Source organism: Callospermophilus lateralis, chromosome 2, assembly GCF_048772815.1.
Source record: "Callospermophilus lateralis isolate mCalLat2 chromosome 2, mCalLat2.hap1, whole genome shotgun sequence".
Classification (NCBI taxonomy): Eukaryota; Metazoa; Chordata; class Mammalia; order Rodentia; family Sciuridae; genus Callospermophilus; species Callospermophilus lateralis.
The window spans coordinates 12,261,790-12,284,118 of NC_135306.1; the positions used below are offsets into that span (position 1 = coordinate 12,261,790).

At 45.6% G+C, this 22,329-nt stretch overlaps 1 protein-coding gene across 9 annotated transcripts in view; it reads right to left on the reverse strand.

Annotated features, from left to right (window-relative positions):
- Nucleotides 1-1,657: 1,657 nt before the first annotated feature.
- The window catches only part of Mrrf (mitochondrial ribosome recycling factor), a 70,025-nt gene continuing 49,353 nt past the window's right edge, over nt 1,658-22,329 (reverse strand). For 3 of the 9 annotated variants that reach the window (XM_076845534.2, XM_076845535.2, XM_076845536.2), the window contains one exon: nt 1,662-2,750. In XM_076845534.2, coding sequence (XP_076701649.2) covers nt 2,526-2,750 — 225 coding nt within the window. In that variant the 3' untranslated portion in view covers nt 1,662-2,525. Of the gene's footprint in view, nt 2,751-16,500; nt 21,111-22,329 lie in introns of those variants that run through there. The other 6 variants (XM_076845531.2, XM_076845532.2, XM_076845533.2 and 3 more) reach the window with 4 other exon arrangements.

Genomic DNA, 22,329 nt, shown 5'->3' on the forward strand with positions numbered 1-22,329 from the left:
TTCTAGTGAGGAGAAACCCCTGAACAGCCTATTAAAGAACAGAATTATCTGTTATGGTAAATGATACTTTTATGGAGAAAGATAGAGAAGGAAATGGCCTGGGGAATTAAGGTGTTTTAAATAGGGTAGTTATTGGTATTTTAACTTTAGAAAGTGACATTTGAACAAGGACGCACAGAACTTGAATCACAAATAGATACATCTCAAAAGTATGTGCAATATACACCCGAGTATAAGCATTACACAAATGCATACCTTGTTTACACCAATATGCCTACATATATATTCCATGTTGAAACACTCGGCATCTATCTGCACCTACTGGACCAAACACATGCATGGTATACAGCACCCATGTCCACTCTGCATATCTCTATCTGTATCCACTGCATCTGTGTCCACACTATTTCGTGTCACCTCTGTGCTCATACACACACAAGTAAGCTTCATGCTTATTTCCCACAACTTTTCTGTGTGGTGAGGGTGGGGAGGTGTTACTGGGGAATGAATCCAGGGGCATTCTGCCACTGAACCAACCCCAAGGCCCTTTTTATTTTGAAACCAGTTCTGACTAAATTGCCAAGGCTAGCCTCAAACTTGTGATCCTTCTGCCTCAGTCTTCCAAGTCCCTGGGATTACAGGCATGCACCACCATGACCGGCTCCTGCACCTTCTTTTGAAGCTGTTTTATAAGTTCCATATGCACGTATCATACGCCAATAACAGCAATGACATTTACTGGGTTATTGCTATGTGCTAAGACACCATGCAAGGTGGATTATGTCATTCTGAGTCCTTCAGACAAGCCCATGCTATGGGTACTGCCATTAATTCTGGCAGTTGAAAGCTCACACCATAGTCTGACTACAATGGGTTTTAGTCCTACTTCACTATTATTTAGCCTGTGGAGAGCTTCTGCTTCCCCATCTGAAAAATAGTAGTATTTTATAGTTATAGAGACATCAATGAAATAAGCTACAGCATAGCAACAGACATATAGTAAGTGCTCAGTAAATGTTAGGATTATTATTTTGCAGATGAGAAAAGTCAGTCTCCCAAAGGTTAGAAGACACTTGCAGTCACACTACCTGTCAGCAGAAGAGCCAGGCCCAGATGTCAGGTCTGTGTGATAGCATGGTACAGCCTCTTAAAGCATTCCATGGTCCTGGCTTCAGAGGTCATATTGCCAGAACACACAGTGGGACAGGGCTTCTCTCTCTTTCTCTCTCTCTCTCTCTCTCTCACACACACACACACACACACAGATTCCATATGCTCAGATCTTTAAAATGTGCATCACACAGCTTTCTTGTATCCATTGAATAAACATAAACTCATTCAACATCTATATAACCATCACCTGCCCACCACATGCCAGGCACATAGCTGGTGCTGGGGGACAGTGGCCAATAGGCAAAGCATTCTTCCTTCCAAAACTGTTTTGTTTATTCATTCAACCAATGTATTCTCAGCCCCTGAGCGAACACACCAGCACACACCCTGGTGAACACCTCAGCCAGTACCTGTGCACACAGCCTCACTGTGTGCAAGATCCCATGTGCAGGGGCCATGAACCCACGGCCCACATACACATCTCTCTCAGTGAGGCACACACACAAATGTCCCTGCACCTCGAGAACCTCCTACACTGTGTCATTCCCACCCCATCAGCACACACTTCCCTTAGGTCATTTACCTGTAGACACACCTTACACATTCCCAGCCTGTGTGACTCATGTGCCTGATTCTCCCTGAGTGCCCTACATGGGCTGCTAGAGAGGCAGAGATCAGCTCCTTTGGCTGCCTCTGGCATGGGGCTGGGGAGGTCAAAGAATCAGAGCTGAACCCCCGTGATAGGAGAGAGAAGGTGGCCCCTGGCTTCACAGCCGGTCCCCAGGAAATTGTATTCAACACCAAACCAAAGCGGCCTCTTCATGGCCCAGGTAATCAGACCTCTCCCGGATTCAGCCTGACAGTTTAAATGTTCTAATTCCGCTGCCAGGGCCCAGCTTCCCCACTCCACTCTCAGCCCAGGCCCTGGCCCGCTGTCTTAATTAGACCCACATTTTCATTACCCTGAGATTAGACAGGTCCCCTCCGGCTGGCTGGAAGACGCCCACAGCTGCACGGGAACCATCCCCTACACGAACGCATTTACCTGATTATGGAGTTTATTTTATAGCAATTGCTCCAGAGCCCTAGAGGCCTCCTTTGTCCTGCCCCTGCTCCCCAGGCCCCAGAGGCCTCTACCAACCCCGGACAAGTGGTTTCTGCCTAATGTTCTATTGCCACTTCCCCCAGGCCCTGACATCCTGGAGGCCCCCTGCATGTACTGGGTCCCCTTTTTTAAACCACTTAAGGAATTTGGGGAGGGAAGGAAAAGCATTCTAAGAATCTTCTCCTGGGGTGCATATGGGGACCCCTAGGGAATCTTCTTTCCAAACCTGTGTTTCATTTATTCATTCAACAAACATGCATTCAGTCCCTGAGCTAAAATCAATCCCTTGCTGAGCAAGGGTGATCATTTACTCCACAACAACTGTGCGCCAGAGAACACACACATGGCCACTGCCTTCCTGGAGGTCACAGGCTGGAGGCAAGACCTCGATTTTCACAGCATTTATGCTTGGATTGGGGTGCTTGGACTGAGGCCTTGAAGGATGACACCGACAGGGAAGGTGGCACTTCAGGTAGCAGACACAGCAAGTGCAACGGCTTGCAGAGGGAGGAGGGCTGGGAGGTATGAGGAACTGAAAAAAAAAAGAAAAAAAAATGATGCTGAAGTTTGAGGAGTGAGAGCCAGAGGTGAGACCCGAGACGGGAGCTAAGTGGGGTTCAGATCAGAAAGGGCCTTAAGACCAGACTAAATTGCCTGCACTTTATCCTATGGATATGGGAGCCATTGAAAGGGTGTTCATCTGTTTTTTCTTCTTTTATTTTGTTTTGTTTTTTACTTTTTACTGAAGATTAAACCTAGGGCACTTAACCACTTAGCCACATCCCCAGCCCTGATTCTGGTTTTTGTTTAGAGCCAGGGTCTTGCTTATGTTGCTCAGGCTGGCCTAGAACTCCTGGGCTCAAGAGATCCTCCTGCCTCTGCCCCCAGAGAAGCTGGGACTACAGGCTTTCACCACCATGCCCGGCTCCATGGGAAGATCTTAGGTAAGGGAAGGACCCACACAGGCATGGTTCGAATGCCCTGCATGTATTGACTCACCCCAACAATAGCCCCATGCAGCAATTCCCCCAGGCCTACAATCCCTCATCCTCCACACTGTAGACATTCAAAAACTTCACTGACTAAAATAGTTTTTCCTAGGTCTGATGCTGAAACGGACCTGAACTTATAAAGAGAGCCTGCTTTGGGGTCTTCATTTTATTACCTGGTGTGTGTATTCATATGTTTTGTTGAAAAAAAATGTGAATGAAGTGGGTGGGTTGGTTTGTTTTGGTGTTTGTGTGTGTGGAACTGGTAATTGAACCCAGGATGCTGTACCACTGAGCTACATCCCCAGCCCTTTTATTTTTTGAGACAGGGTCTTGCTAAGTTGACCAGACGGGCCTCAAACTTGTGATCTTCCTGCCTTGGCCTCCCAAGTCTCTGGATTACAGGTGTGAACCACAGACTCCAGCTGAAAGAATTTTCTCTTCCGGGTCATGGACCCTTCTGGGAGGTTACACAGCATAAAGAATGGGCTTCGTATTAGATTTAGAAGCAGAAAACTCTCTCTGAATTTACAAGTTTTATAGAAGGGATTCTGGACTTAAAATCTATACAGAGGAGGAGACTGTCACAGAGTGACACAGCAAGACACAGCCAGACAGATGACTTCAAGAATCAGACTCCCCCACACACATTTACCTGCTCTTGGCATTTTTTGTTTGTTTTTTGTTTTTGTTTTTGTACCAGGGATTGAACCCAGGGGCGCTTAACCACTAGAGCCACACCCCCAGCCCTTTAAAAAAAAGGGGGGGATTTTATTTAGAGATGGGGTCTCACTGAGTTCTTAGGGCCTTCTCAAGTTACTGAGGCTGGCTTTGAACTTGGGATCCTCCTGCCTCAGCCTCTAAGCTGAGTCTCCTGAGCTGCTGGGATTACAGGTATATGCCACCACACCCCTCTGCTCTTGGCCTTTGATGCACTGAAATGAGAGTGGTTCCTGATCCAGGGGTGAGAGGCCCCTGGGGATGGGAGAAGGAGTCCAGCACTATCTCTGCACCTGGGCCTGTGTGCCTCTGCTAGCCCCTGACCTTGCAGGCAGTTTGTGGACATTACTAGCCCAATTTCATAGACAAGGTAAGTCAGAATCAGAGAGGCATTGGCTTGGCCAAAGTCCTACAGCAAGAGGCTAACAAAACTAGAAGGAAGAACCCTCACATCCTTTCCCAGGGACCAGCAAGATGGAGGCACAGCTGGGCCGGGTGGGGCCAAGGAAATGGACCTCAGCCAAAAGCTGATCAGGATCAAAAGCCTCAGCTAGGCCATCAGGCAGCGCAGCCTCTGCCTCCAGCGCCTGGGTGACAGCCACATTCCCCATTTCCACTGCTGCTGCGGCTCTCTCTCTGCCCGCTCTCAGCTCCCCCCAGAAAGCCCTCCCCAGTTCATCTGCAGCAAGCTTCCACCTTGTGGGCCAGGACCCTCCCATGCTGCCTTCTTCACGCCCCTGCCCTAGCTAAAGCATTTTTGAGTATTTGATGCCCACAGCTTCCCCTGTCCAGGAATGTGGGGTCCTCCCTTTGGAAGGCCGAGCGGTGCTAAGAGATAGCACCAGGCCTGGAGCCAGGCCTGACCAGGGTTGGAGTCCTGGCTGCACCTGTTACGACAGTGTGATCCTCCTCTAGGTCCCGAATTGCTCAACATGAGATTAACAGAAGCATCTTCCTCACAGGGCTGTCCTCGAGACCAGGTGAGACGATGCTCTTCAAAGGCCACAGCTCAAGGCCTCACTGTACCTGGCGCCTGTGGCTACAGTCACTCTTAGCTACTTGGAGTGTTGATGACAGTAAGGACCTCTGATCATTCTTTTCCCTGAAACAAGAGATGCTTGATTTTTAAAATAAATTATATATATATATATATATATATATATATATATATATATATATATTTTTTTTTTTTTTTTTTTTTTTTTTTTTTTAAGCCCTTGAGCCTGGCCTGTAGACTTGCCAGGGTGTGGCCCCTTCCTCATTTCTTGACTGAAGCTTCCTGTGGAGAATCCTAGTTCCCTCTTGCTTCTCCAGGATTCCTATCCCCACGCCCTTGCTTGTGCCATTCCTGATACCTGGCACTGCCTCTCTACATCCTATTTATGCAGATCTAGATCTATAATTCATTCAATATTATTCATTTATTCCTAATAACTGTTTGTTGAGTGTCTAGTCTGTGCCCAGTTCTGTATCAGGCACCTTCATATAAGTTGACCCTTGTGACAGCCTTTCAAGGGAAGGAGAGTGTCTGCATTTTTACAGAGGAGAAAACTGGCCTCAGAGAGGTTGTTGCTTGTCTGTGATGACCCAGCTATCAAGTGGCAGAGTTGGGACCTGGCACTCATCTATTAGCCTCCAGAACCCAGTTCTTTCCTCTTCACCCTCCATGTACCTGGCACAGGGTCAGAAAGCAGGCACCTTCAGGGAAGCAGCCCTCTGTGCCTGGGTGGGCCAGGCCCAGATTTTGACTGGGTTAGGGAACATGTTCATTCTGCTGGGTGGTGCTAGAGGTGGAAGAGGCAGGCAGGGAACCTCCACAGGAGCTTGCCACAGACAACAGCAGACGTGGACCCAGTTGAAGACAGGAGTCTGGACAGGATGAGCCCAGTCTGCCTGAGGAGTCAGTGAGGCCTTGGAATCCTCCCCACCAACTCCAAGCCTTCTTCCAGGCCTGTGTGAGGACAGAGGCGGGCTATGAGACCCAGAAGGAGAAATGGCTTCTTCCCTCCAGTTCTGGACTGGAGGGAAAGATGGAAGGCCCAGCGCAGGCCCATGCAGGAAGGCTCAGAAGAGTTCAGAAACCAGCCCCACCCCGACCTTCTCCCTTAGGAGCCAGAGTTCAGAGTTCTCCTGGGGGTAGGTCTGGGGTCTCAGATCTCCCAATCCCAGGCAGAGGCCAGTTCTGGCTAAACACATTACTGAGAGCAAAGTAGCAGATGCAGCCTGGCAAAGGGACCAGGTGACTCATTAGACACAGAGATGGAGAGAGGACCAGGGAAGCAGGTGAGAGGAGAGGAGGACCATAGAGCCATAAGGAAGACAGAGACAGGGAGAGATGGGAAAGAAATGCACACAGAAAAGAGCCTGAGAAGGCTAAGGAAGAGCTGAAGGCAAACTCATGAGCAGTGAGGGGCGGGCCCATTTAGTGAGGGAAGAATGGACTTGTAACTACACATAGAAGGACAGAATGACAAGAGAATGGTCACCAGGGACAGCCAGAAGAAGAGGGAAGTAATCCCCAGACCATATTAGGAGACTCTGGGTCCAATGCTGTGTGACTCTTTGCTAGACATTCCCCTCTCTGGACCTCAGTAGCCACACCTGTAACATGGAAGCCCAATGCTTTGGTTCAGGTTTCTAGGTGTTTAGTCAAGAGCCTGGGCCTGGAGCTAAGCGTAGATGTGTTGAATTCATGCCTGTGGCTGGCTGTGGTTGTCTACATCAAAGTTGCGTCCTTAATGACAATAAATCTGGTCACATCCCTAATGGGTCCCCTGACCACTTTTGCATCTACATGTCTCTCTCTCTCCCTCTGCCCCCGCCCCAGCCCTTCTCAGAGTCCCAGACCCTCCACCATCTGTGCCACCTGTGTTCCCACGTGCAGAAGGCTGGAGGAAGTGAGGTTGGGGCTGTGATGCTGCCCATGACGGGGGGCGGGGTGCCCATGGAGCGGTATGAGGTGCACAGCCAGGTGCCCTCCCTTCTCCAGTCCCTTCCAGCTTTGAGCCTGGTGTTGAATCCAAGCCTGGGCTATTCCTGTGACAGCCACCAGGAGCATTTAGAGGACAGATCTGGGTGGGAATGGGAACTTGGCTTCAGAGAAGCTGCAGTCCTGGGTAGGGTGACTCAGCAGAGCCCAGTCACCACCTGCTGACCTCAGGGATCCTCTTGGAAGTAAGCCAGCAGAGGCGGGCTATGAGACCCAGAGCACAGGGCTGGGGCCGGGCACAGGTGCTCTAGGAGTCACGGAAAACACCTCACCAAGGGTCTGTGTAAACAAGAGGAAAGACAGCCTCACCTGCAGAGAGGGAGCGCCCACCACCAAGGGAGAACAAGCCGGTGCCAAGCCTCCCACAAGGGATGGTCAGGAGCCTCGTGAGGCCCAACTGCCCCAGGCTCTGAACTGCCCCACTCCCTTGGGCTGGCTTTGGACTTATGCTGGTTCGCCCTTCCAGCCATTGCTCAAGTCTCCAGGGTCAATAATGGTGGCTTAAAATTAACACCAACACCAACGGCAGCATTGGTGGGGACAGAGCTGGGTGCAGCAGGGATGCACTGTCTGATGAGACCATCAAACCACCCCTATCAGTTGTTAAAGAGCCACGGCCCCAAGCGTCTTGGGCACACCTCTGTGAGCCCAGCTGCCAGCCCCAAAGGAATTTCATGTTCCTTTCTCTGCCCAGAGCCAGAGGCCACCCGATTCTGGGCATCCCCGTGCCTCAGTTCACCAACATCCTGAACAGGGAGGCCAGCCTCAGCCATGGAGGCTGCTCACTGAGGGGCACCCCCTCCCCAAGGCCGCTCTTCCAAAGCCTGAGCAATCAAGGCTAGCTGCCTCCCTGGGCCGGCGCAAGTACCCGCCTCCTCCTGGCCCCGCTCCTCGGCTGCAAACCCAGCTCATTTGCATGTGGATCGCGCCTGCCACCATGGGTGCTGGGGTCAATTGAAACTCAAGAAAAGAGAAGAAATTTATGCAAAACTGTTGATTGCATTTGTATGTAATGAAATCATCCAATATTCATCTGACTATAGAATCTAATCTGAGAAGAGAACTGAAGGACATGAGTGTCACTGCAAAACCGTAATGAGCCACTGTAGTGATTAAAAAAGCTCTTGAGCCTTCTGAAAATCCAGGCAGAAATAGCGTCTAATCAACTCTGAATACAGGAGGCGAGATTGGGCTGGCGCGCTGCGCACGGCCCGCCGCCGCGCTGGGGGTGCGTGGTAAACCCTGGCGGCCGCGGTCTGTGGGTGCCAATCGCCCGGCCACAATCAGCCGAGTCGTCGGTGCACAAAGCAATCGCCGCCTCTCGCCACGCAGAAGGAACCCAATCACAGCAGCTGTGAAGAGCAGCTTGAGGCTCTCGCACCCGCCTTAAAAACCTCCCAAGGCCCCTTCTGTGTTCCTCGCTACAACTGGGAGGATGGGAGGGTTTGAGGATGTGGGACTGACACACCTGGACACATCTGGGACCCAGCCAGCCCTAGGCAGGGAGAGCCAATGTCTCAAAGGAGCCCTGGTTCATCAATGAAATGTCACCGCCTCCCAGAGGCCTTCCCTGATGACACCATCTAAATTCTCACACACACGGATTCTCTAACTCCTCCCCAGGCTCTGTTTCCTCCACCATGCTCAGCTCCACCTGGCATCATCTCAGGGATTTATCTGTTTAATGTCTTTCTCTCCCAAACTGTGTGCACGGTGAGGGCAAAGGCCTTGTGATGGTTGGCTCATTGCTTCAGATCATGCAGAACCTGGCGTGGTGCTAAGGATGCTGGCATGGGCATGGGCTAAGATGCTGCCGTGTTTGTTAAATAGATACATAAGTTTCATGAATAGCCAAATGTATTTATTCATGCATTCAGCAAATACTTGTTGAGCGTACAGTGTGTACAAGGCTTTGTTCTGGGCACTGAGTATGCTGTGGCAAATAGGACAGTCCCTGTCCTCTTGCAGTTTACAGTCTGGGCAGAGAACAGTTATTAAAAATGTTACATATAATCAGAATAGTGTGGTGCTGGGGACATCCAGAGTCTGTGTGAACAGACTTCCCAACCAGGAAGACTGCCAGGAGGCAGTGACAGGCAGTTGGGAGCTAAAGGATGCATAGGAGTTAGCAATAAGGTTGGGAGTGTCCTAGGCAGAGGGAAGGGAATGTGCCAAGTACCGGGAGTGACAGATGCATGTGGGGAGCTGAAAGAAACCAGTGTGGTAGGAGCCAGAGAAGGAGAGTTTGGAATGAGAGGAGTCCAAACCTTGCCACTTCAGACCTTTGAGATCTTAAGAACTGTGGACTTTGGTCAGGCATGGGGAGGCATGCCTGTAATCCCAGCAGCTTGGGAGGCTGAGGCAGGAGGATTGCAAGTTTGAGATCAGCCTCAGTATCTTAGTGAGGTAAGCAACATAGCGAGACTCTCAAAATAAAAATTTAAAAGGGCTAATAGTAAAGCACCTCTGGTTACAACACCTAGTACAAAAAAAAAAAAGGAAAAAAAGAAAGAGAAGAATTGTGAACTTTTTCCTGGGAGTGATAGAGTTTCTGACAGGAGTGTCATGGTTCATTTTGAAGAGCTCACCAAATGGAGAACGGCCAGAGGGTCAGCTAGCAGGGAAGGAGACTGGTTAAGAGGCAATTCAGTTTTCCAAGCAAGGGGGAGCCATTGCACATTTTTGAGTAGGGCCACTCATGGCAACAGGTACGTTTTAAAATGGCTAATCTGACCCAGAGAGATGGAGCAGATGATGGGAAATCAGGTAGGAACCAGAAATCAGTCTGGCGGCGACTTCGTTCAACATTCCAGTCATCCCTGTGGGGAAGCGTCCTCTCCACACACTAATTGATGGTTCCCAATCTGCTCTGGGTTTGGACACCCAGTCACCTATCATTAACATGGGTTCTAAGCTAGAGTCAGTTAGTTCTGAGAATCCAAGAGACTGTGGATCACAAGGCTGCTTTTTTTCAGCAAGAACTTTCCAACATCAAAGGGCTCTTGTGAGTCATTTGCTTCTTTAGGCCTTAAATTCATCACAACAAGCAGGGAGGCCGCCTAGATGATCAGTAAGGACCTTCCTTGCTCCCCAAACCCTACAATTTTATGTCCCATGATCACTTAAAGACATTCAAGCCCAGTGACTTAAAAATCTCAGCACGAGGTCGAACCTACTATGGGAGACCCCACTGGGCACCAGGGGAGCAGAAAGCAGCCAGGAAATCTGAGTTCAAGTCCCATCTCTCCACTCACTTTGGTTGTCTATGGACAAGTTCTTGCCCCTCTGTGCCTCATTACCCGCTTTTGTACACCAAGGGACTTGTCTGGAAGTGGGGAGGGCTTAGCCTGCCTGGACCTAAGGCTCACCTGGACCCAACAGGTCAACCAGAGCTCCACGTCCAATACTTACTGCCCACTGTGACCTTGAGCAAGCCAGCCAGCCTTTCTGTCTGGCCTTCCTCATCCGTAACATGGGGATAATGAGATCAAAACCAGAGGGCTGTTAGCAGAATTAAATTAGGTAACAGCTCAGGGGCTGGGGTGGAGTAAATGCTCTGTAGATAGTGTCTGCCTGGGTAGATGGCCCAGGACTGATGGTCCTTATTTCCTCTCTACAATGACTCCATTTTAAAGCATCTTGGATTTTCTGGTGGCTAATGGAATTTAGGGGTTCTTTTAATCTACAGCTTTAGGTACAAGGATTAAATACTTTTCTGCCCCTTTGGGGTGGGTTTAGGGGACACTGCTGGTCTCTAGCTGGCAGCCTTTTAGCAATACTGCCACAAACTGCCAGCAAACTAGCCATGGGGTGATTCCCTGGCCACATCAAACATGGCCTCCTCCTTTCTCCCTGAATATTTCTGAATAGCAGCTGCCCGTCCATCCCTATTCTAGTAGGTATGTTTAGAATTTCAGGAGCCCCACCACCCCACCCTTAGTGGGTTGTATGTGTTGGATCTGAGATGGGGTCAGAGCCTTCCTGGTTTGCTTCCATGGTGGTAGGATGGGAGAACTAGGTTCAGTCTCAGATACTTCTGTGCAGCTCCCCTGTGCTGGCCGCCCCTGCTCTCAGGGGACTCCATTTAGTGAGGTAAGACAGTCCCCAACATCACAAGGGGAACACACAGGGGGAAAGTGCTTAGAACCCTGTTAAAAAGACCACATCAGAATGGCTCCAGAAGACTTCCTATAGGAGTTGACACTTGGCTGGTTTGAAAAAGAGCTATGATATTCTCTCTCTCTCTCTCTCTCTCTCTCTCTCTCTGAGAAAAAAAAAATTTTAAAAGTACAGAGGGAAAGAAAATAAGGTAACAACCACTCCTATTTTCATAGTCCCGAATTAACATTATGTCAAGGTGTGGGGGGGAGGGGGTTTTGCTTTTGCTTTATACTGGGCACTGAACCCAGGGACACTTTACCAATGGGCTACATCTCTAGCCATTTTTATTTTTTGAGACAGGGTCTCTCTCTAAGTTTCCCAGGCCAACCTCCAACTTGCACCTCCCTCAGCCACTTGATTCACTGGGATTACAGGTGTGGGTCACCACGCCCAGTTATGTCAACTTTTCATATATATATATACACTTACAAATGTCCACACAAACTTCTACATGATCACCATTATGAATTGAGTAAGTATCCCTCACAATGCCTCTTTTCAAAATGTTCCAATGCAAAAATTGAGTCAGAAATAATTTTATAAGAATCATTTTATGTTGTGTTATTATTACTTATATAAATGGAATGATACAGTCCATAGGAGTGCACTTGCTTTCTGCACTGTCCATATCATTTGAGCTTTGGGGGCTCACTGTCGAAACATATGGCCCTGGCTCAACAATGCACCAAATGAAGGTACCAGGTTTGCTGACCCTCCAAAAGGTGGGGTTTACGTCCTCCATGGATAGATGTAATCAAGGGCCAACATTCTTGGGAGAGGGAGTGGCAGAGGCAAAGGCCAGGGGATAGGAAAGCTGGGAGATGTCTGGGGAGGGTCCAGGACATATGCAGGGGAGATGGGGGAGGCCCATGGCCAGGCAGGACTCTGCAGCTGGCACACTGGACATCAGAGAGTTTGTGGAAAGGCTTCCCACTCAGAGTTAATGGCATGCCCTCAATAATTCCACTTATCCACTCTCAGAGTCCTCCCTGGGGAGGCCTCTGTTGCTCTTTCCATTAATTGTCTCATTAATGACCCAGCGAAGTCAAGTACCCATTGTTCCCTGGGTCTGGGGCAGCCTCCCTGGTTTTCCCCCTGGGGATTTGTAAACGTCTTTCCTTCCCGGCTTCCCTTTGGCAGGCATCCTTATCTAGTCCCTGCAGCAGCCAGGGCTGATGCTTGTACTTCCTCAGTCCACACCCCGCCCCAGGAGCTGGGGCTGGGCAGAGCCCTGCAGCTCTCTCCCCTCTCCCCTGCCTCCTCAGTCTCTGTGTGAGCCTCATTCTGGTTTTCTTTTTTTCTCTCTGGTTTTCTCCCTGGACTTGTTGCCTTCTCTCCACATGTGCTTTGGCTCCCTCTGTCTCCATGTGTCTCAGTGCCTGTCTTTGTAAGTATCTTTCATGGTCTCTCTACACATGACACTGTCCCGTTTTTTTGTTTTTTTTTTTTTTTTTGGTACTGAGGTTTAACCCAGGGGTGCTTTCCCACTAACTTATATTCCCAGCCCTTTTTAATTTTTTTTTTTTTTAATTTTGAGACAGGGTCTTGCTAGTTTTTGAGGCTGGCCTCGAACCTGTGATCTTCCTGTCTGTTTCCTGAGTCCTGAAATTAGAGCATATAACAATAGGCCTGGCCACACTGTCATCATCTGTTTCTGTCTTTGGACTGTCCCCACCTCTCTTGCTGGGTCTCTGTCTCTGGCTGGGGGTCTCTGTGCTTATAGTGTGCACACGTGTACATGAATGTGTTTCTATTTTTGTCTGATTCTGCCTCCGTCTCCCTCCCTCGTCCCTGTGTCTGTCTCTGTCTCCCTCCCTCTCTTCTGACTCACCTCCCCCTACCCATCCCTCCTCTCTTGTGGGTCTCTGAACCCTCCTGATTGACTATTGTCCTGTTTCCAACCTCTGCCTCACCACCACTCACTCACCCACGAGGTTCCTGACACCCACACAGGTCAAACCGCCTCCCTGGGTTGCTTCTCTCCCTAGCTACAGCACCAGCTTCCCATGGATGATAGCCTCAGGGACATCAGCACCAGGAGTAGGTGTGAGGTCCCACAGCTCTCAAACTTAGGAATTCAAGCATCTATAAAGTTAAAAAATAAAAATTTTAAATAAATAAATAAATAAAGAGAACCATCAGAAATTGACCAACTCTTCATTTTTCTAAGTGAGGAGTTTTTTTTTTTTTTAAGATCACTAACTTCTTATCATTTCATAATGGAAAGAACATTTTAATACTCAAAACAAAAGCAGGAAGAACAAGGTCTAGGAATATACAATAGTCTTTAATATTAATTTTAAATTAAATTTAGACAAAGTCCATAAATTTAATTTTATTAAAACGTTTACCACATTGCTTTTATTTTACTAATTTTACCCCATAAGGGTGAAGTTGTCGTCAGGAACCATCAGTTTCTCTGGCTCAGTTGGAAACCACCTATCCTATTCAATCCCCTCCCTGGTACACAGAAAAATGATGTGACCTTTATTGGAGGTAGAAAGAACAAAATTGGGGAAGGATCTGGAAGGTCTTGGTACCCACTCAGCACTGCACAAGGCCCTTTTCAGTCCCACTGGTCTCTAAATTTATAAGACTGTTTAGTGGGGGTCAGACACAAGACTCCCTGGGTTCCCTGGTCCCCTGGATGTCTTTGACCACGTAACTTCTCTAGTGCTTGTGTTCTCATTTGCAAAATGAGCAAAATTACTAGTTTCTAGAGTTATCAACAGTCAAGAGTCTAGTGCTTATTAGACACTATATCTGAAAGGAGGGGACTGTAAAGCAGTATCTTAGAAGAAGGGAAGCTATTTTGGTTGAGGTCAGATCCTGGAAAGAAGAGTGGGAGGGGCAGGTGCTCTGCCAGGCAGGAGCTGCTATACTGGGAGATATGAGAGGCTCTAGAGCCCAGCAAGGCTGCCTGGGAACTCAGGAGTCCAAGGCAGGTATGGGATTAGGGCAAAGACCGTCCCTGCGTCTCCAGGGATCCCACCCAGCATGTTCAGGCACTCCAAGTCCAGAAGTCAGCATCGTGTCATAGATCATGCCAACTCACCAAGTAGCAGCAAAAGTGATACTTCCTCAAGTAGCATTCCTGGCTACAGATCCAGAACCAGGAGCCTGGGTAGGTGCCAGTGATTGTGGACACCAGGTAGTACCTTCAGCAGCTGTCTGGAAACTCTCAAAGGAAACTTAGGTAGAAGATATGAGCAAGCAGGTGAGAGAACTAGAAAAACTGGGTAACTGATGTAAATGTGACTCCATTTGTCCTCAAGCTCTGGCATGTTCATGAATCAGACTAATATTTCCTCCACATCTGCTCAGTACTAAGCACTGTGCTGGTCAGGGATGTAAAGACTAGAGGACAAGGAGAATTTCTTGCTAGAAACTTACACAGGGATCATCTAGAGGAATCTGCCTCTGAAGTGGGCCTCTGAGCTCAGAGCCCAGGTAAACCCTGCCTGGGTCATGTGCCACATCTGTCCCCTACTGAGCATCACCAGAAAGGAAAGTAGGAGTGCTTCAAAGGAAAACAGGACAGGTGACTTACTGGATGTGGCAGCAGGGCGTGAGGGAGATGAAGGCAAAAGTGGCTCCCAATATCCTGGTTGGGTACCTGAGTGAGCAGTGACTCTGACCCTGAGAAGGAAACGAGGGCAGGCGGCCAGGCTGTATTCCAGACAGGGCTGGCTGAGGCTGAGTGTGATGCTTCTGAGGCAAGTGCAGGTCAAGGGAGCAGGAGAAATACCATGATGAGCAAATGAATGAGTTGGTGCAAGGGAGGTCAGAAAACTAAGAGGACTTTGAAGTCTAGATAAGTTTTGCCCATTGGGTGGGGCAGGGATTTAAGGGACACATATTAGATAAAGAAAAAAGCCTAAGGAAAGGCTAGGAGGTGGAGAGAGGAGTACATAATTTCAGAAAAGCTAATAATTTGATTTAGCTTAGGCACTGGTTGTCAAGGTAGGTGTGAGAAGTACATCACAAGTAAAGTGATACACACGGGCCAGAATGCAGATTACAGAAGTCACTGAATGCCAAGGTGAAGAGTTTACGTAATTTAGTAGGCAATGGGGAGCTAATGAAGGCTTTTGAGCAGAAGAGTAACATAATGAGAAGTTTCAGGTTGCTCTAATTTAACAGCATATAATAGATTAAAGGAGAGTCTACAAGAATGGAATACAATACGGGGATCATCACTACTTATTTTTCATTCAATGAAAACTGAACTCCTATGCAGAAGTAATCTTTCTCCTTAATATAATCTCTAGTCACTAATCTGCAGAGGGTTGATACTCCAAATCACTTAGTGTTAACACTGAATTATAAAGAAAGGAGTAAATGACTTCTCTAAAATCAGTATTATCAATAAATGTACATGAGTTTAAGTTACCACTAAAAGGAGTTTCGTATATACAGACACTAGAATATTAGTCAGCCTTAAAGAAAATGAAAGTCTGATTCATGCTACAACATGGATATCTTTTTTTTTTTAATATTTATTTTTTAGATGTAGTTGGACGCACCTTTACTTGTTTGTTTGTTTTTATTGGTGCTAAGGATCAAATCCAGGGCCTTGAACATAGGTGAGCACTCTACTGTGAGCTACTACCCCAGGCCCAACAACATGGATATCTTGAGGACATAATTAATGCTAAATGAAATAAGCCAATCCCCAAAAAGACAAAGTTCTCAGAGTAGTCAAATTTACAGACAGAAGGCAGAATGGTGATGCCAGGAGCTGATAAGAGGAAGAAATGAGGATTAGCATTAACAGGTGAAGAGTTTGAGTTTTGCAAGGTGAAAAGTATTCTGGAGGTTGACTTACAACATAAATGTACCTCACACTACTGAACTGTATGCTTAAAAATGGCTAAGACAATGAATAATATGTGTATTTTACCATGATTAACAATAATAAGGAAAAAGAGTTTCAGAATGGTTCCTAGAACAGAACCCAACTCTAAAAAAGAAACATACCCAAAACATGGTGCATCTGAAAGGCTAAAAATAAAGAAACAAGGAAAGATACACCATGCAATGCAAACAGAAAGCAAGCAAGGGCTATGATCTTGGTATATAATGAGACAGAATTCATACTCAGTGCACAAAATAAAGATATAAGAGTTTGGAGTCTAGCTATGCATCAAAACAACACTTTCATAAAACAGAAATTATAGGAAGAAGAAATAGATATGTTAGTAACAGAAGACTGAAACATATAACTTCTAGTCCAGACTCATCAAAGAGTTAAAAAATTCAGATAGAGAAAAACTAAATACTACATACCATATTTCCTGTATGTAGAGAAAAATGTGTACCTCCTAGAAAATATTCCTTTTCAAGAGAACAACATGAAAATTAACCATATATTAGGACAAAGAAAGCCTCAATAAGTGGCTTTTCAGGATATGAGCTTTTAAAAAAAAAAAAAAACACCTTTATTTTGTTTATTTTTATATGGTGCTGAGGATTGAACCCAGGGCCTCGCACGTGCTACGTGAGCGCTCTACTGCTGAGCCACAACCCTAGCCCCCAGGATATGAACTTTTATTGATCATAATCTTTTTCTAACTTCACTCACTCAATAGTTTCAACGGAATAAAGGATGTAGAAGCCCACTGAAAACTAAAAAGCACCAACTAAATATTAGTTAGCTATTGTGTCAATACTATCACTGTCATTATTCACTGCTTCGTGCTCATTTGCTTACTCCCTGGTTCTCTGACACTTAGAGAACTCTGACAATCAGCAAGGGGAGGCTATGAATACAGATAGCACTTCTTCAGTGCTTACTATGAATCCTGTATGTACAAACACAGATGGCCATTATTTCTGGGTTAAAAAACAAACTTCAGGTACTGTTCTATTTTACTGTATTCTTATTATCATAGCTTTCTAATTGTTTTATAAAGTAAGACTTCTGCTTCTCTTACGTCACCTTCCAGGCACAGAACATTACAATCCATATTTTGAGCAAGCAATCAGTGAAGCACTTGGATTAAGGACATAAAAGTTAAATCTGGATTTGAGATTTTACTTTAGTACTCACTAACTATGTGATGACTATAGGCAAGTATTCCCTTTCTGAACTTCAGTTTTCTCATACATAAACAGAGAAAATTGTAGTATCTCTATCAACTAGGGTAAGTTTAAAGGTAGTGACACATGTCAAGGGTCTACATGTAGTCTACAGTAGGTATTCAATATTAGTCTGAGGTTGCAGAAACAGGAGCACAATTTATCAAATTATCTTAGAATAGGGGTCCTTTTTTAATTAAAAAAGTCTGTGAGTAGAAATATTCTCCAGTGTACTTATTCAATAATACTATAGAGGCAAGAATTATAGTAGATCCCTATTATGAAATACTGTACTGCAAGGAAAGAATGAATTCTGTATGTACAAACACAGATGGCCATTATTTCTGGGTTAAAAACAAACTTCAGAATATGAAAGAAGAGTTCCCCTCCCTCCTTTTAAAAATTATCTATGTACAGAGAAAGATCTGGAAGGATATATACCTGATTTTAAAGGGGGGGTAAAACTAGAAAATTGTAATAAGTCTTGCTTTTAATTTTTTCCCCCATTGTTGACAGACCTTTTTGTATTTATATGTGGTGCTGAAAATCAAACCCAGTGCCTCACACATTCAAGGAAAGCACTCTACCACTGAGCCACAACCCCAGGCCTTATTTTTAATTCTTTATATTGTTTCTTTTATAATTTCACACACACACATACACACACACGAAGGAAAAAAGTGGGGAAAAGCTCTTTGGCCTGTTGGCGGGGGTGTGTTTTGATTTGATGGAACTTTAAAAGTTGATGAACTGAACAGAGGAGGTGGTTAATTCTTCTGCCAAATGTGAAAATTTCCAGCGCAGCTTTTACCTTAGAGAGGGAGAATGCAGGAGGGTGGGGGGAAAGACTGCTCAAGCATCCTCGTAACTCAGCACATCCTAGCAGGTAGTCTCATTCCTGCCACCACTGCAGCCCTGACACATAGAACAACAGAGAAACTTTGATAAATGTCAACCGAAATGGAGCAATCAGCTGAAAGCCATTTGCTGAGCTATCTGACTGCCCTGGGCTTGAGACTTTCCTTTATTCATTTATCATGATATACGGCTTTGGCCAACATACACACAGGAGAGAAATTGTTGACATGTGGAACCCAAGTACAGAAAATCTTTCATTCTTTCCTCCCTGGTCTGTTCACCAAATAAGTTTTTGTTTATTTAAAGACTACAGAGGATTTGGCTGTTAAGAACCAAATGCCTTTGGAGTGGAGTTACAACATAATTTATCATTTCCTCTGTTTATTAAAAAATCCTGCATCTTTGAAAAGCACATTTGCAGTGAGTTGGGGATTTCGGCCACTCATGAAAGACTGTTGCAAAGCCCCTATGGCTGTCCCCCAAAGGGGCTCCTTTGCTCTCTTCCTGTTCTTCAATTGATCCTGTGCTAGCCACCAAGGAGTGGTGAAGGAGATGTGAGGACAGGTAAACCCAGCAGGAGATTATGTTAGTTCCTTTCATCTTGGACCTAATCCTGACCTTAAATCCTCACTGGCTATTTCATAGCAGTTCCCACCAGGATAAGCAGAGGAAACAGCATAACTTTCTTACCTATAGCAGAGGACCAAGTCTGGAGGAGTCAACTAGTAGAGAGAAGCAAGATGTTGCATCAAAGGAACTCAGCCAGGGTTTGCTACCGTCCAAGTAGCTCCAATCCCAAGGCAGTTGCCTGGCTGAACCAGAACTCCAGCCAAGACACTATAAACAGCATCTTAGCTTGGTGTACTAGCTACCACTCGAACGTGGGTCACACCTTGCACATTTTTTTATTCCTGGCACAAAGGACAGTATCTGATAAACAACCAATGCTCACTAAATGCTTGCACAGGCAGCAGGATGCTGTGGCGTCCTCCAGGTGACTGAACACTAGGAGATATGAGAGGGTGGCTTGCCCAGAGAGGCCATGGGAGCTCGGTGTAATACCCCCGCTCCCACAGCTGCCTTTGTGCACCTCTTCATCTGGCTGCTCTCCTACGTCCTTCACAATAAACCAGTAAACTCATTTCCCTTAGTTCTATATGCCATCCCAGCCAATTACCTGAATCATGGTCAAGGAGGGGGCTGGAAAACCAGTTTGTAGCCCCTGATTTGTGACTGGCATTGAAGTGGGGGCAGTTTTGTGGTGTTGAGCCCTTAACCTGTGGGATGTGACACTGTTTTCAGGTAATAGGGTCAGAACTGAAGTTCAGTGTAAGACATACAGTTGGTGGCCACTGGAGAACTGCCTGCATGTTGGGGGAGACCTCACACATCTTTGTCACAGAAGTGATCCACACTTGAGTGTGAGAGAGTAGGAAAAAGCAGTGTTTTCCACTCATTAGTGAGCAGAGCAGCTTTAGAATCAGGCCTCAATTTGAATCCCAGCTCTGCCACTTGTTAGCTATGTAAATCTGGGCAAGAAACTTTACCTTTGTAAAATGAGACTGACCATAAATAATAAAAATCTTCTACCACCTTCCAGCTCTGTTACTTGAGGAGGATCAGTTGCCTAATATTGTCAAATCTTAGTTTGCTATTTTGTGGGGGAGATTGAACATTGGAGATTGAACCCAGGGATAGGTTACCACTGAGCTATATCCTCAGACATTTTAAATTTTTATTTTGAAACAGGATCTTGCTTAGTTGCAGAGGCTGGCTGCATCAAACTTGCTGCCTTCCTGCCTCAGCCTTCCCAGTAGCTGGGATCACAGGCATATGCCACAAAGGCCAGCTCTAGTTTTCTTATTTAAAAGGAGGTAATATACACCTGTTAAGTTTACTATGCATTATAACTATAAAGCTTTAGCTGACTCTAGCTCACAGTGGCTATATTGTGAATGGATGAAAGAAAAAAATAATTGGGGATAGGGGTTAACTTAACTTGGCACTCAAAGATGGGCCAAAATAAACCACATGTCTATCAACAGGCAGTAGGCCCTGGGGGTGGAGAAGGTATCTAATTACAGTAAAAGTTGAGAATAAGGACAAGAGTAGAAAAAGACAGAAAGACTGTTACATCACAGAAGAAACCAGCATTTATTAGGTAGCTACTATGTGCAATTTATTCACAATGCGAAAATACGAATGCCTTCTATGTTCCGGGTATTATGCCAAGTCACAGACTAACTGGCAAAATAATAATAATCATAGTTTGGGTACAAATAAAAGCATTAGATTGAACTGAGAGCCAACAGTGGGGGTTTTAGGTTAGGGGGTAAAGGAAGGATTCCCAGATGACATGATAAGAAAAGTAAACAGGCCTGGCCTGTTGGTGAGGAGTAGAAAAATGATCCAAGCAGAGAATGGAGCATGCATGAAGTTGATCCAGAGGCAAAAGCTGTTCTTGGTTGCTTTAAATATAGGTACTTAGAGATCATCCACCCCAACCAACTATGTCCTTTCCTTTGTAGCTGTTATTCTTTCCGATTTTTTAAAATTTTTTCATTTGGTGGAAATGGGCCTCTAGCAAAGGGGTTCAGTCACAGCAGAAGGCCCACATCAGTCTAAACAGAGTTTAAAATTAGGAACAGGGCTTGATTTACTGTTTGAAAAAGGAGGCTCCTGAGATGAGGAGCAGGCAGTTCAAAGCCTGCTAATGATCCCCATCCCTTGGAGACATCGTAGTCAAGGCAAATGCCCAAGTAAAGATGCTCTGCCAGCAGTAGATGTTCTCTGAGGGCTAACCAGGCCAGAAGCCTCAGAGTAGAATGGGGTGAGCAGGGGGAAGGAGGAAGAGAAAGAGCAGATCTGAGTATCCCACTGGAAGGCAGAGCCTTCCCTGCACTGACAGCACAGTGACAGACTTCCACGTGGATGGAGATGGGGGTGGGAGGTGCCAATTTGCCCCCATGGGATCCACCAAAAACTGGCTGGTGTGTGGTGGGGCTCTGACAGACTTTCATCCAAGGAGTTCTTTGGTCTTCACTGCCAGATGCCTGTCTAGCTCTGCAACTGTGTCATCGGCCATTTGGCTGATCTGCAAGAACACAAAATGAGATAGCTTGATAACCAAGGCTGCAGAAAGATAGGGGACAAACATTCCAGAAATATGAAAAGGTTATCTAGGAAAAATTACAGTGATAAAAGTTCACATTAACTGAGTACCAGCCAGCTGTACTAATAACTTCAAATATACATTCTTGTCGATTCCCAACAGTAACCCTGTGAGTCAGATACTATCATTATCCCCATTTTACAAATAAGGAAACTGAGACAGTTGGATCACTACTTACAGGGTAAAGAGCTAGAAAGCTGCAATGCCAAAAATCTAAACCAAGGTAATCTGACTCCACAGCCTACATTCTTAACTATTATATGAAACAAAGAAGCCAGACTGTCTCTTAATGGGCCTCTAGAATTCTTACACCTCAGCTAGTCTACCAGTTTAGAATGTTTTCAGATGAACTGATAAAAAGAATATTAAGATCCCAAGAGTTAAGCAGAAAAAAAAAAAATGCCTTCAAAAAAGATGAAGTACATCTGGTTAACAAACATGGAAAATTCAATAGACACTGAGGAAATGCAAATTAAAACAAGATACAGTTTGGCTATCATAGTTAGCAAAATTTGATGTGTTTTTTAATTACAATATTCAATGCTAGCAAGCTATAGTAAAATGGATAAGCTCATAGATCACTGATAGGAATTTAAATGATGCAAATGTTCCTATCATTTAATCTCTGAATTCTCAACTGGGAAATTATCATATGAACAGGATCTGAAAATTTTTTAAGCTCTAAACACATAGATATTTATCCTGATTTTATTTTTAATAATGAAAAATCAGAAAACCCAAAGTTATGGAATGGAGAAGTAGCTGAATATATACAGTCATTAAAAATGGGTGAGACTGTGGCTGGGGCTGTAGCTCAGTGGCAGAGCACTTGCCTACCATGCATGAGGCACTAGGTTCGATCCTGAGCACCACATAAAAACAAATAAAATAAAGGCATTCTGCCACCTACAACTACAAAAAATAAGACTTAAAAAAAAAACTAAAAATAATTTTTAAAAATTAGGTGAGACCGTCTACTTTTCACGGAGAGAATGCACACAGGTAAAATTCCAGTTTGAATGTTTTATAACAAGTATGGGTACATTTGTAATGAGAACAAAAATGTCTGTTTCGATAATTCAAATAGAGACATACTCATGTTATCCTTCACTTAAAACAAAATCAAGATTCAAAATTCTCT